Source organism: Eucyclogobius newberryi, unplaced genomic scaffold, assembly GCF_026437365.1.
Source record: "Eucyclogobius newberryi isolate DKJ021-1_F unplaced genomic scaffold, fEucNew1.0.hap1 SCAF_7, whole genome shotgun sequence".
Lineage (NCBI taxonomy): Eukaryota > Metazoa > Chordata > Actinopteri > Gobiiformes > Gobiidae > Eucyclogobius > Eucyclogobius newberryi.
Window position 1 is genome coordinate 520,087 of NW_027316389.1, and position 13,954 is coordinate 534,040.

Sequence of the window (13,954 nt, forward strand, 5' to 3'; positions counted from 1 at the left end):
TCTTGTTTAGGACCCGGTTCTGGTCTTGTTTTGGACCCGGTTCTGGTCTTGTTTAGACCCGGTTCTGGTCTTGTTTAGACCCGGTTCTGGTCTTGTTTCGGACCCGGTTCTGGTCTTGTTTTAGACCCGGTTCTGGTCTTGTTTTGGACCCGGTTCTGGTCTTGTTTGGACCTGGTTCTGGTCTTGTTTAGACCCGGTTCTGGTCTTGTTTTGGACCCGGTTCTGGTCTTGTTTAGACCCGGTTCTGGTCTTGTTTCGGACCCGGTTCTGGTCTTGTTTAGACCCGGTTCTGGTCTTGTTTGGACCCGGTTCTGGTCTTGTTTGGACCCGGTTCTGGTCTTGTTTTGGACCCGGTTCTGGTCTTGTTTAGACCCGGTTCTGGTCTTGTTTTGGACCCGGTTCTGGTCTTGTTTTGGACCCGGTTCTGGTCTTGTTTGGACCCGGTTCTGGTCTTGTTTTGGACCCGGTTCTGGTCTTGTTTAGACCCGGTTCTGGTCTTGTTTTGGACCAGGTTCTGGTCTTGTTTGGACCCGGTTCTGGTCTTGTTTTGGACCCGGTCCCGGTTCTGGTCTTGTTTGGACCCGGTTCTGGTCTTGTTTTGGACCCGGTTCTGGTCTTGTTTAGACCCGGTTCTGGTCTTGTTTCGGACCCGGTTCTGGTCTTGTTTAGACCCGGTTCTGGTCTTGTTTACCCGGTTCTGGTCTTGTTTTGGACCCGGTTCTGGTCTTGTTTAGACCCGGTTCTGGTCTTGTTTGGACCCGGTTCTGGTCTTGTTTTGGACCCGGTTCTGGTCTTGTTTAGACCCGGTTCTGGTCTTGTTTTGGACCCGGTTCTGGTCTTGTTTTGGACCCGGTTCTGGTCTTGTTTAGACCCGGTTCTGGTCTTGTTTGGACCCGGTTCTGGTCTTGTTTTGGACCCGGTTCTGGTCTTGTTTAGACCCGGTTCTGGTCTTGTTTTGGACCCGGTTCTGGTCTTGTTTGGACCCGGTTCTGGTCTTGTTTTGGACCCGGTTCTGGTCTTGTTTGGACCCAGTTCTGGTCTTGTTTTGGACCCGGTTCTGGTCTTGTTTCGGACCCGGTTCGTGTCTTGTTTAGACCCGGTTCTGGTCTTGTTTGGACCCGGTTCTGGTCTTGTTTGGACCCGGTTCTGGTCTTGTTTTGGACCCGGTTCTGGTCTTGTTTTAGACCCGGTTCGTGTCTTGTTTTGGACCCGGTTCTGGTCTTGTTTAGACCCGGTTCTGGTCTTGTTTTGGACCCGGTTCTGGTCTTGTTTAGACCCGGTTCTGGTCTTGTTTGGACCCGGTTCTGGTCTTGTTTCGGACCCGGTTCGTGTCTTGTTTAGACCCGGTTCTGGTCTTGTTTTGGACCCGGTTCTGGTCTTGTTTGGACCCGGTTCTGGTCTTGTTTAGACCTGGTTCGTGTCTTGTTTACACCCGGTTCTGGTCTTGTTTTGGACCCGGTTCTGGTCTTGTTTAGACCCGGTTCTGGTCTTGTTTTGGACCCGGTTTTGGTCTTGTTTGGACCCGGTTCTGGTCTTGTTTCGGACCCGGTTCGTGTCTTGTTTAGACCCGGTTCTGGTCTTGTTTTGGACCCGGTTCTGGTCTTGTTTTGGACCCGGTTCTGGTCTTGTTTAGACCCGGTTCTGGTCTTGTTTTGGACCCGGTTCGTGTCTTGTTTAGACCCGGTTCGTGTCTTGTTTTGGACCCGGTTCTGGTCTTGTTTTGGACCCGGTTCTGGTCTTGTTTGGACCCGGTTCTGGTCTTGTTTTGGACCCGGTTCTGGTCTTGTTTAGACCCGGTTCTGGTCTTGTTTTGGACCAGGTTCTGGTCTTGTTTGGACCCGGTTCTGGTCTTGTTTTGGACCCGGTTCGTGTCTTGTTTAGACCCGGTTCTGGTCTTGTTTTGGACCCGGTTCTGGTCTTGTTCAGACCCGGTTCTGGTCTTGTTTGGACCCGGTTCTGGTCTTGTTTTGGACCCGGTTCTGGTCTTGTTCAGACCCGGTTCGTGTCTTGTTTTGGACCCGGTTCGTGTCTTGTTTTGGACCCGGTTCGTGTCTTGTTTAAACCCGGTTCTGGTCTTGTTTTGGACCCGGTTCTGGTCTTGTTTAGGACCCGGTTCTGGTCTTGTTTTAGACCCGGTTCTGGTCTTGTTTCGGACCCGGTTCTGGTCTTGTTTTAGACCCGGTTCTGGTCTTGTTTGGACCCGGTTCTGGTCTTGTTTCGGACCCGGTTCTGGTCTTGTTTAGACCCGGTTCTGGTCTTGTTTGGACCCGGTTCTGGTCTTGTTTTGGACCCGGTTCTGGTCTTGTTTGGACCCGGTTCTGGTCTTGTTTTGGACCCGGTTCTGGTCTTGTTTAGACCCGGTTCTGGTCTTGTTTTGGACCCGGTTCTGGTCTTGTTTTGGACCCGGTTCTGGTCTTGTTTGGACCCGGTTCTGGTCTTGTTTTGGACCCGGTTCTGGTCTTGTTTAGACCCGGTTCTGGTCTTGTTTTGGACCAGGTTCTGGTCTTGTTTGGACCCGGTTCTGGTCTTGTTTTGGACCCGGTCCCGGTTCTGGTCTTGTTTGGACCCGGTTCTGGTCTTGTTTTGGACCCGGTTCTGGTCTTGTTTAGACCCGGTTCTGGTCTTGTTTCGGACCCGGTTCTGGTCTTGTTTAGACCCGGTTCTGGTCTTGTTTACCCGGTTCTGGTCTTGTTTAGACCCGGTTCTGGTCTTGTTTGGACCCGGTTCTGGTCTTGTTTTGGACCCGGTTCTGGTCTTGTTTAGACCCGGTTCTGGTCTTGTTTGGACCCGGTTCTGGTCTTGTTTTGGACCCGGTTCTGGTCTTGTTTAGACCCGGTTCTGGTCTTGTTTTGGACCCGGTTCTGGTCTTGTTTGGACCCGGTTCTGGTCTTGTTTTGGACCCGGTTCTGGTCTTGTTTGGACCCAGTTCTGGTCTTGTTTTGGACCCGGTTCTGGTCTTGTTTCGGACCCGGTTCGTGTCTTGTTTAGACCCGGTTCTGGTCTTGTTTAGACCCGGTTCTGGTCTTGTTTCGGACCCGGTTCGTGTCTTGTTTAGACCCGGTTCTGGTCTTGTTTAGACCCGGTTCGTGTCTTGTTTTGGACCCGGTTCTGGTCTTGTTTAGACCCGGTTCTGGTCTTGTTTTGGACCCGGTTCTGGTCTTGTTTAGACCCGGTTCTGGTCTTGTTTTGGACCCGGTTCTGGTCTTGTTTGGACCCGGTTCTGGTCTTGTTTTGGACCCGGTTCTGGTCTTGTTTTGGACCCGGTTCTGGTCTTGTTTGGACCCGGTTCTGGTCTTGTTTTGGACCCGGTTCTGGTCTTGTTTAGACCCGGTTCTGGTCTTGTTTTGGACCCGGTTCTGGTCTTGTTTCGGACCCGGTTCTGGTCTTGTTTAGACCCGGTTCTGGTCTTGTTTAGACCCGGTTCGTGTCTTGTTTCGGACCCGGTTCTGGTCTTGTTTTGGACCCGGTTCTGGTCTTGTTTAGACCCGGTTCTGGTCTTGTTTTGGACCCGGTTCTGGTCTTGTTTAGACCCGGTTCTGGTCTTGTTTTGGACCCGGTTCTGGTCTTGTTTAGACCCGGTTCTGGTCTTGTTTTGGACCCGGTTCTGGTCTTGTTTAGACCCGGTTCTCGGTTCTGGTCTTGTTTAGACCCGGTTCTGGTCTTGTTTTAGACCCGGTTCTGGTCTTGTTTTGCAGCAGACGGTGTGTGGGTTCGATCTGCTCAGAGCAAACGGTCACTCGTTTGTTTGTGATGTAAATGGATTCAGCTTCGTCAAGAACTCCATGAAGTACTACGACGACTGCGCCAAAGTACTCGGGTGAGTACTACTACTAATACTATACTACTACTACTATTACACCACGCCCACACATCTGCACCTTGAAGTTATGTAGCCCCCGTATTGTTTTCTTAAAGGAATTTGTAGTATTTGTAGAAGCAGAAGTGTTTGTAGTATTTGTAGAAGCAGAAGTATTTGTAGAAGCAGAAGTGTTTGTAGTATTTGTAGAAGCAGAAGTATTTGTAGTATTTGTAGAAGCAGAAGTGTTTGTAGTATTTGTAGAAGCAGAAGTATTTGTAGAAGCAGAAGTGTTTGTTGTATTTGTAGAAGCAGAAGTGTTTGTTGTATTTGTAGAAGCAGAAGTGTTTGTTGTATTTGTAGAAGCAGAAGTATTTGAAGTACACGATGTCAGAAGAACACGATGTCAGAAGAACATTATGTCAGAAGAACATTATGTCAGAAGTACACGATGTCAGAAGTACATGTCAGAAGTACATGATGTCAGAAGTACATGATGTCAGAAGTACACGATGTCGGAAGTACATTATGTCAGAAGTACATGATGTCAGAAGTACATTATGTCAGAAGTACATGATGTCAGAAGTACCTGATGTCAGATGTACATGATGTCAGAAGTACATTATGTCAGAAGTACATGATGTCAGAAGAACACGATGTCGGAAGTACATGATGTCAGAAGTACATGATGTCAGAAGTACATTATGTCAGAAGTACATGATGTCAGAAGTACATGATGTCAGAAGTACACAATGTCAGAAGTACACGATGTCAGAAGTACATTATGTCAGAAGTACACGATGTCAGAAGTACACGATGTCAGAAGTACACGATGTCAGAAGTACATGATGTCAGAAGTACATGATGTCAGAAGAACACGATGTCAGAAGTACATTATGTCAGAAGTACATGATGTCAGATGTACATGATGTCAGAAGTACATGATGTCAGAAGAACACGATGTCAGAAGTACACGATGTCAGAAGTATACGATGTCAGAAGTACATGATGTCAGAAGTACACGATGTCAGAAGAACACGATGTCAGAAGTACATTATGTCAGAAGTACACTATGTCAGAAGTACATGATGTCAGAAGAACACGATGTCAGAAGTACATTATGTCAGAAGAACACGATGTCAGAAGTACACGATGTCGGAAGTACATTATGTCAGAAGTACATGATGTCAGAAGTACATTATGTCAGAAGTACATGATGTCAGAAGTACCTGATGTCAGATGTACATGATGTCAGAAGTACATTATGTCAGAAGTACATGATGTCAGAAGAACACGATGTCGGAAGTACATGATGTCAGAAGTACATGATGTCAGAAGTACATTATGTCAGAAGTACATGATGTCAGAAGTACATGATGTCAGAAGTACATGATGTCAGAAGTACACGATGTCAGAAGTACATTATGTCAGAAGTACACGATGTCAGAAGTACACGATGTCAGAAGTACACGATGTCAGAAGTACATGATGTCAGAAGTACATGATGTCAGAAGAACACGATGTCAGAAGAACACGATGTCAGAAGTACATGATGTCAGATGTACATGATGTCAGAAGTACATGATGTCAGAAGAACACGATGTCAGAAGTACACGATGTCAGAAGTATACGATGTCAGAAGTACATGATGTCAGAAGTACACGATGTCAGAAGAACACGATGTCAGAAGTACATTATGTCAGAAGTACACTATGTCAGAAGTACATGATGTCAGAAGAACACGATGTCAGAAGTACATTATGTCAGAAGAACACGATGTCAGAAGTACATTATGTCAGAAGTACACTATGTCAGAAGTACATGATGTCAGAAGTACACGATGTCAGAAGTACACGATGTCAGAAGTACACGATGTCAGAAGTACATGATGTCAGAAGTACACGATGTCAGAAGTACACGATGTCAGAAGTACATGATGTCAGAAGTACACGATGTCAGAAGTACATGATGTCAGAAGTACACGATGTCAGAAGTACACGATCAGAAGTACACGATGTCAGATGTACATGATGTCAGAAGTACACGATGTCAGATGTACACGATCAGAAGTACACGATGTCAGATGTACATGATGTCAGATGTACATGATGTCAGAAGTACACGATGTGATTGTGTTTATACACAGAGTGGATCATGTGAGGGCATCTGACGTGTGTTGTTTCCATAGAAACCTGTTGATGCGTGAGTTGGCTCCTCAGCTGCACCTGCCGTGGTCTGTCCCCCTGGAGTCTGAGGACATCCCCATCGTCCCCACCACCTCCGGGACCATGTGAGTACTTCACCAATACTGCAACTACTACTGCAACTACTACTGCAACTACTACTACTGCAACTACTACTACTGCAACTACTACTACTGCAACTACTACTGCAACTACTACTGCATATACTACTGCAACTACTACTGCATATACTACTGCAACTACTACTGCAACTACTACTACTGCAACTACTACTGCAACTACTACTACTGCAACTACTACTGCAACTACTACTGCATATACTACTGCAACTACTACTGCAACTACTACTACTGCAACTACTACTGCATATACTACTGCAACTACTACTGCAACTACTACTGCAACTACTACTGCAACTACTACTACTGCAACTACCTGCAACTACTACTACTGCAACTACTACTGCATATACTACTACTATTTTGAAAACACAAAAATCCTTGTAAATTTGGCTGACAAATGAGGTGTTTGTAGATCTTGATGAGACATAATTATGTGGAAATTATATATCTATGTTTACTCTCCAGAGCCCCGCCCCCTGCTCTCCAGAGCCCCGCCCCCTGCTCTCCAGAGCCCCGCCCCTGCTCTCCAGAGCCCCGCCCCTGCTCTCCAGAGCCCCGCCCCTGCTCTCCAGAGCCCCGCCCCTGCTCTCCAGAGCCCCGCCCCCTGCTCTCCAGAGCCCCGCCCCCTGCTCTCCAGAGCCCCGCCCCTGCTCTCCAGAGCCCCGCCCCCTGCCCTCCAGAGCCCCGCCCCCTGCCCTCCAGAGCCCCGCCCCTGCCCTCCAGAGCCCCGCCCCTGCCCTCCAGAGCCCCGCCCCTGCCCTCCAGAGCCCCGCCCCTGCTCTCCAGAGCCCCGCCCCTGCTCTCCAGAGCCCCGCCCCTGCTCTCCAGAGCCCCGCCCCTGCTCTCCAGAGCCCCGCCCCTGCTCTCCAGAGCCCCGCCCCTGCCCTCCAGAGCCCCGCCCCTGCCCTCCAGAGCCCCGCCCCCTGCTCTCCAGAGCCCCGCCCCTGCTCTCCAGAGCCCCGCCCCTGCTCTCCAGAGCCCCGCCCCTGCCCTCCAGAGCCCCGCCCCTGCCCTCCAGAGCCCCGCCCCTGCCCTCCAGAGCCCCGCCCCTGCCCTCCAGAGCCCCGCCCCTGCCCTCCAGAGCCCCGCCCCTGCTCTCCAGAGCCCCGCCCCTGCTCTCCAGAGCCCCGCCCCCTGCTCTCCAGAGCCCCGCCCCTGCCCTCCAGAGCCCCGCCCCTGCTCTCCAGAGCCCCGCCCCTGCCCTCCAGAGCCCCGCCCCTGCCCTCCAGAGCCCCGCCCCCTGCTCTCCAGAGCCCCGCCCCCTGCTCTCCAGAGCCCCCTGCTCCCACTGTAGGCCCTACTGTAGGTCATACTGTAGGTCATACTGTAGGTCCACTGAAGGTCCTACTTTGGGTCCACTGAAGGTCCTACTTTGGGTCCTACTTTAGGTCCTACTGTAGGTCACACTGTAGGTCCCCCTGCTCTCCTACTGTAGGCCCTACCGCAGACCCCACCGAAGGTCCTACTGAATGTTCCCCTGAAGGTCCTACTGTAGGTCTCACATTAGGTCCTACTGTATGTCCTACTGAAGGTTCTACTGAAGGTCCTACTGTATGTCCTACTGAAGGTTCTACTGTATGTCCCACTGAAGGTCCTACTGAAAGTCCTACTGAAGGTCCTACTGTATGTCCTGCTGAAGGTCCTACTGTATGTCCCACTGTATGTCCTACTGAAGGTTCTACTGTATGTCCCACTGAAGGTCCCACTGAAGGTCCTACTGAAGGTCCTACTGTATGTCCTGCTGAAGGTTCTACTGAAGGTCCTACTGTATGTCCTACTGTAGGTCACACTGCTTTAATAATGATGCTTGTGTTCAGGATGGAGCTTCGCTGCGTCATCGCCATCGTCCGACACGGAGACAGAACTCCCAAACAGAAGATGAAGATGGAGGTCCGACACCCGCTGTGAGTCCAGACCTGGATTACAACCAGACCAGAGACCGGACTGTAGTCCGAGGTCCAGACCAGAGACCGGACTGTAGTCCGAGGTCCAGACCAGAGACCGGACTGTAGTCCGAGGTCCAGACCAGAGACCAGACTACAGTCCAAGGTCCAGACCAGAGACCGGACTGTAGTCCGAGGTCCAGACCAGAGACCGGACTGCAGTCCGAGGTCCAGACCAGAGACCAGACTACAGTCCGAGGTCCAGACCAGAGACCAGACTGTAGTCCGAGGTCCAGACCAGAGACCGGACTGCAGTCCGAGGTCCAGACCAGAGACCGGACTGTAGTCCGAGGTCCAGACCAGAGACCGGACTGTAGTCCGAGGTCCAGACCAGAGACCGGACTGCAGTCCGAGGTCCAGACCAGAGACCGGACTGTAGTCCGAGGTCCAGACCAGAGACCGGACTACAGTCCGAGGTCCAGACCAGAGACCGGACTACAGTCCGAGGTCCAGACCAGAGACCAGACTACAGTCCGAGGTCCAGACCAGAGACCAGACTGTAGTCCGAGGTCCAGACCAGAGACCGGACTGCAGTCCGAGGTCCAGACCAGAGACCAGACTACAGTCCGAGGTCCAGACCAGAGACCAGACTGTAGTCCGAGGTCCAGACCAGAGACCGGACTGCAGTCCGAGGTCCAGACCAGAGACCGGACTGTAGTCCGAGGTCCAGACCAGAGACCGGACTGTAGTCCGAGGTCCAGACCAGAGACCGGACTGCAGTCCGAGGTCCAGACCAGAGACCGGACTGTAGTCCGAGGTCCAGACCAGAGACCGGACTGCAGTCCGAGGTCCAGACCAGAGACCGGACTGTAGTCCGAGGTCCAGACCAGAGACCGGACTACAGTCCGAGGTCCAGACCAGAGACCAGACTACAGTCCGAGGTCCAGACCAGAGACCGGACTGTAGTCCGAGGTCCAGACCAGAGACCGGACTGCAGTCCGAGGTCCAGACCAGAGACCGGACTGTAGTCCGAGGTCCAGACCAGAGACCGGACTGTAGTCCGAGGTCCAGACCAGAGACCGGACTGTAGTCCGAGGTCGACTGAAACACAAATATCAAATTCTTTTATTTGACTCATATTTCTCTGACCGTTCTTTCCAAAAGTGTAGAGTCATTTGATCAAACTGGTCAACTTACTTTTCATCCCAAGGGACGATTAACACATTGCACATGTGCTTTACATTTACCTCCTCATGTTTCTGTGTAAAAGACCCTTCAGGTCCCGTAGGGTCTTTTACCTGTTGCTTTGCCTCTGTCGGCGCCACTGCCCTCGCCATCGCTCATGTCGTTCTGCGTCACGGTGTGGCTTCATTTCAATTTGACCTGCGCTTTGCATTGTGGGAGGGAAACACGCCCAGCAGCGTCATCACATGACCTCTGGACTATATATATATATATATAAGTTCTTATTATTGTCTTTGAGACGATCGTTTTCTTGAGTCAAAACTAGAAACTCTAATTCTGATGAAATGACAAACATTTGAACAAAGTTGAATCTTTCCTGAAAATGTTTAATTAAAAATGTTTGTAATCTAATCTAAGCCGGATCTTAACCAGATCTGAAGGTCTGGACCAGGATCCTAACCAGATCTGAAGGTCTGGACCAGGATCCTAACCAGATCTGAAGGTCTGGACCAGGATCCTAACCAGATCTGAAGGTCTGGACCAGGATCCTAACCAGATCTGAAGGTCTGGACCAGGATCCTAACCAGATCTGAAGGTCTGGACCAGGATCCTAACCAGATCTGAAGGTCTGGACCAGGATCCTAACCAGATCTGAAGGTCTGGACCAGGATCCTAACCAGATCTGATGGTCTGGACCAGGATCCTAACCAGATCTGAAGGTCTGGACCAGGATCCTAACCAGATCTGAAGGTCTGGACCAGGATCCTAACCAGATCTGAAGGTCTGGACCAGGATCCTAACCAGATCTGAAGGTCTGGACCAGGATCCTAACCAGATCTGATGGTCTGGACCAGGATCTTAACCAGATCTGAAGGTCTGGACCAGGATCCTAACCAGGTTCTCTGCATGTTCTCTTTCAGGTTCTTTGAGCTTTTTGAGAAATATGGAGGATATAAAAGTGGGAAACTGAAGCTGAAGAAACCCAAACAGCTGCAGGTACGTCCCGAACAGCTGCAGGTATGTCCCGAACAGCTGCAGGTACGTCCCGAACAGCTGCAGGTACGTCCCGAACAGCTGCAGGTACGTCCCGAACAGCTGCAGGTACGTCCCGAACAGCTGCAGGTACGTCCCGAACAGCTGCAGGTACGTCCCGAACAGCTGCAGGTACGTCCCGAACAGCTGCAGGTACGTCCCGAACAGCTGCAGGTCATTTCTGCTCCACCTCTTGTAGACAGACTCATCCCCGTCCCGGATGAGCCCCATGAGGGCGGTGTCGTCGTGACGATGAGGGCGGTGTCGTCGTGACGATGAGGGCGGTGTCGTCGTGACGATGAGGGCGGTGTCGTGACGATGAGGGCGGTGTCGTCGTGACGATGAGGGCGGTGTCGTGACGATGAGGGCGGTGTCGTCGTGACGATGAGGGCGGTGTCGTCGTGACGATGAGGGCGGTGTCGTGACGATGAGGGCGGTGTCGTCGTGACGATGAGGGCGGTGTCGTGACGATGAGGGCGGTGTCGTCGTGACGATGAGGGCGGTGTCGTCTTGACGATGAGGGCGGTGTCGTCGTGACGATGAGGGCGGTGTCGTGACGATGAGGGCGGTGTCGTCGTGACGATGAGGGCGGTGTCGTCGTGACGATGAGGGCGGTGTCGTCGTGACGATGAGGGCGGTGTCGTGACGATGAGGGCGGTGTCGTCGTGACGATGAGGGCGGTGTCGTCGTGACGATGAGGGCGGTGTCGCCGTGGCGATGAGGGCGGTGTCGTCGTGACGATGAGGGCGGTGTCGTCGTGACGATGAGGGCGGTGTCGTGACGATGAGGGCGGTGTCGTCGTGACGATGAGGGCGGTGTCGTCGTGACGATGAGGGCGGTGTCGTCGTGACGATGAGGGCGGTGTCGCCGTGGCGATGAGGGCGGTGTCGCCGTGGCGATGAGGGCGGTGTCGCCGTGGCGATGATGGCGGTGTCGCCGTGGCGATGAGGGCGGTGTCGCCGTGGCGATGAGGGCGGTGTCGCCGTGGCGATGAGGGCGTGTCGCCGTGGCGATGATGGCGGTGTCGCCGTGGCGATGAGGGCGGTGTCGTTGTGACGATGAGGGCGGTGTCGTGACGATGAGGGCGGTGTCGTCGTGACGATGAGGGCGGTGTCGTGACGATGAGGGCGGTGACGATGAGGGCGGTGTCGTCGTGACGATGAGGGCGGTGTCGTGACGATGAGGGCGGTGTCGTCGTGACGATGAGGGCGGTGTCGTCGTGACGATGAGGGCGGTGTCGTGACGATGAGGGCGGTGTCGTCGTGACGATGAGGGCGGTGTCGTCGTGACGATGAGGGCGGTGTCGTCGTGACGATGAGGGCGGTGTCGTCGTGACGATGAGGGCGGTGTCGTCGTGACGATGAGGGCGGTGTCGTCGTGACGATGAGGGCGGTGTCGTCGTGACGATGAGGGCGGTGTCGTCTTGACGATGAGGGCGGTGGTGTCGTGACGATGAGGGCGGTGTCGTCGTGACGATGAGGGCGGTGTCGTCGTGACGATGAGGGCGGTGTCGTCGTGACGATGAGGGCGGTGTCGTCGTGACGATGAGGGCGGTGTCGTGACGATGAGGGCGGTGTCGTCGTGACGATGAGGGCGGTGTCGTCTTGACGATGAGGGCGGTGTCGTCGTGACGATGAGGGCGGTGTCGTCTTGACGATGAGGGCGGTGTCGTCGTGACGATGAGGGCGGTGTCGTGACGATGAGGGCGGTGTCGTCGTGACGATGAGGGCGGTGTCGTGACGATGAGGGCGGTGTCGTGACGATGAGGGCGGTGTCGTGACGATGAGGGCGGTGTCGTGACGATGAGGGCGTTGTCGTCGTGACGATGAGGGCGGTGTCGTCGTGACGATGAGGGCGGTGTCGTGACGATGAGGGCGGTGTCGTCGTGACGATGAGGGCGGTGTCGTCGTGACGATGAGGGCGGTGTCGTCGTGACGATGAGGGCGGTGTCGTCGTGACGATGAGGGCGGTGTCGTCGTGACGATGAGGGCGGTGTCGTCGTGACGATGAGGGCGGTGTCGTGACGATGAGGGCGGTGTCGTGACGATGAGGGCGGTGTCGTGACGATGAGGGCGGTGACGATGAGGGCGGTGTCGTCGTGACGATGAGGGCGGTGTCGTCGTGACGATGAGGGCGGTGTCGCCGTGACGATGAGGGCGGTGTCGCCGTGGCGATGAGGGCGGTGTCGCCGTGGCGATGAGGGCGGTGTCGTCGTGACGATGAGGGCGGTGTCGTCGTGACGATGAGGGCGGTGTCGTCGTGACGATGAGGGCGGTGTCGTGACGATGAGGGCGGTGTCGTCGTGACGATGAGGGCGGTGTCGTCGTGACGATGAGGGCGGTGTCGCCGTGGCGATGAGGGCGGTGTCGCCGTGGCGATGAGGGCGTGTCGCCGTGGCGATGATGGCGGTGTCGCCGTGACGATGAGGGCGGTGTCGTGACGATGAGGGCGGTGTCGTCGTGGCGATGAGGGCGGTGTCGCCGTGGCGATGAGGGCGGTGTCGCCGTGGCGATGAGGGCGGTGTCGTCGTGACGATGAGGGCGGTGTCGTCGTGACGATGAGGGCGGTGTCGTGACGATGAGGGCGGTGTCGTCGTGGCGATGAGGGCGGTGTCGCCGTGGCGATGAGGGCGGTGTCGCCGTGGCGATGAGGGCGGTGTCGTCGTGACGATGAGGGCGGTGTCGTCGTGACGATGAGGGCGGTGTCGTCGTGACGATGAGGGCGGTGTCGTCGTGGCGATGAGGGCGGTGTCGCCGTGGCGATGAGGGCGGTGTCGCCGTGGCGATGAGGGCGGTGTCGCCGTGGCGATGAGGGCGGTGTCGCCGTGACGATGAGGGCGGTGTCGCCGTGGCGATGAGGGCGGTGTCGTGACGATGAGGGCGGTGTCGTCGTGGCGATTAGGGCGGTGTCGTGACGATGAGGGCGGTGTCGTCGTGGCGATGAGGGCGGTGTCGCCGTGGCGATGAGGGCGGTGTCGCCGTGGCGAAGAGGGCGGTGTCGCCGTGGCGAAGAGGGCGGTGTCGCCGTGGCGATGAGGGCGGTGTCGCCGTGGCGAAGAGGGCGGTGTCGCCGTGGCGAAGAGGGCGGTGTCGCCGTGGCGATGAGGGCGGTGTCGCCGTGGCGATGAGGGCGGTGTCGCCGTGACGATGAGGGCGGTGTCGTCGTGACGATGAGGGCGGTGTCGCCGTGGCGATGAGGGCGGTGTCGCCGTGGCGATGAGGGCGGTGTCGTGACGATGAGGACGGTGTCGCCGTGACGATGAGGGCGATGTCGCCGTGGCGATGAGGGCGGTTTAGCCGAGGCGATGAGGGCGGTGTCGCCGCGGCGATGATGGCGGTGTCGCCGTGGCGATGAGGGCGTGTCGCCGTGGCGATGATGGCGGTGTCGCCGTGGCGATGAGGGCGGTGTCGTCGTGACGATGAGGGCGGTGTCGTCGTGACGATGAGGGCGGTGTCGCCTTGGCGATGAGGGCGGTGTCGCCGTGACGATGAGGGCGGTGTCGTCGTGACGATGAGGGCGGTGTCGCCTTGGCGATGAGAGCGGTGTCGCCGTGACGATGAGGGGGGCGGTGTCGCCTTGGCGATGAGGGCGGTGTCGTCGTGACGATGAGGGCGGTGTCGTGACGATGAGGGCGGTGTCGTGACGATGAGGGCGGTGTCGTCGTGACGATGAGGGCGGTGTCGTCGTGACGATGAGGGCGGTGTCGCCGTGACGATGAGGGCGGTGTCGCCG

The 13,954-nt window shown here is 55.1% G+C and overlaps 1 protein-coding gene across 8 annotated transcripts in view; it reads left to right on the forward strand.

The window, feature by feature from the left end:
- The window catches only part of LOC140348657 (inositol hexakisphosphate and diphosphoinositol-pentakisphosphate kinase 1-like), a 109,486-nt gene that overhangs the window by 14,011 nt on the left and 81,521 nt on the right, over window positions 1-13,954 (forward strand). For all 8 annotated transcript variants that reach the window (XM_072434656.1, XM_072434661.1, XM_072434662.1 and 5 more), the window contains exons 7-10: window positions 3,696-3,817; window positions 5,985-6,086; window positions 7,940-8,026; window positions 10,111-10,186. In XM_072434656.1, coding sequence (XP_072290757.1) covers window positions 3,696-3,817; window positions 5,985-6,086; window positions 7,940-8,026; window positions 10,111-10,186 — 387 coding nt within the window. The remainder of the gene's footprint in view (window positions 1-3,695; window positions 3,818-5,984; window positions 6,087-7,939; window positions 8,027-10,110; window positions 10,187-13,954) is intronic.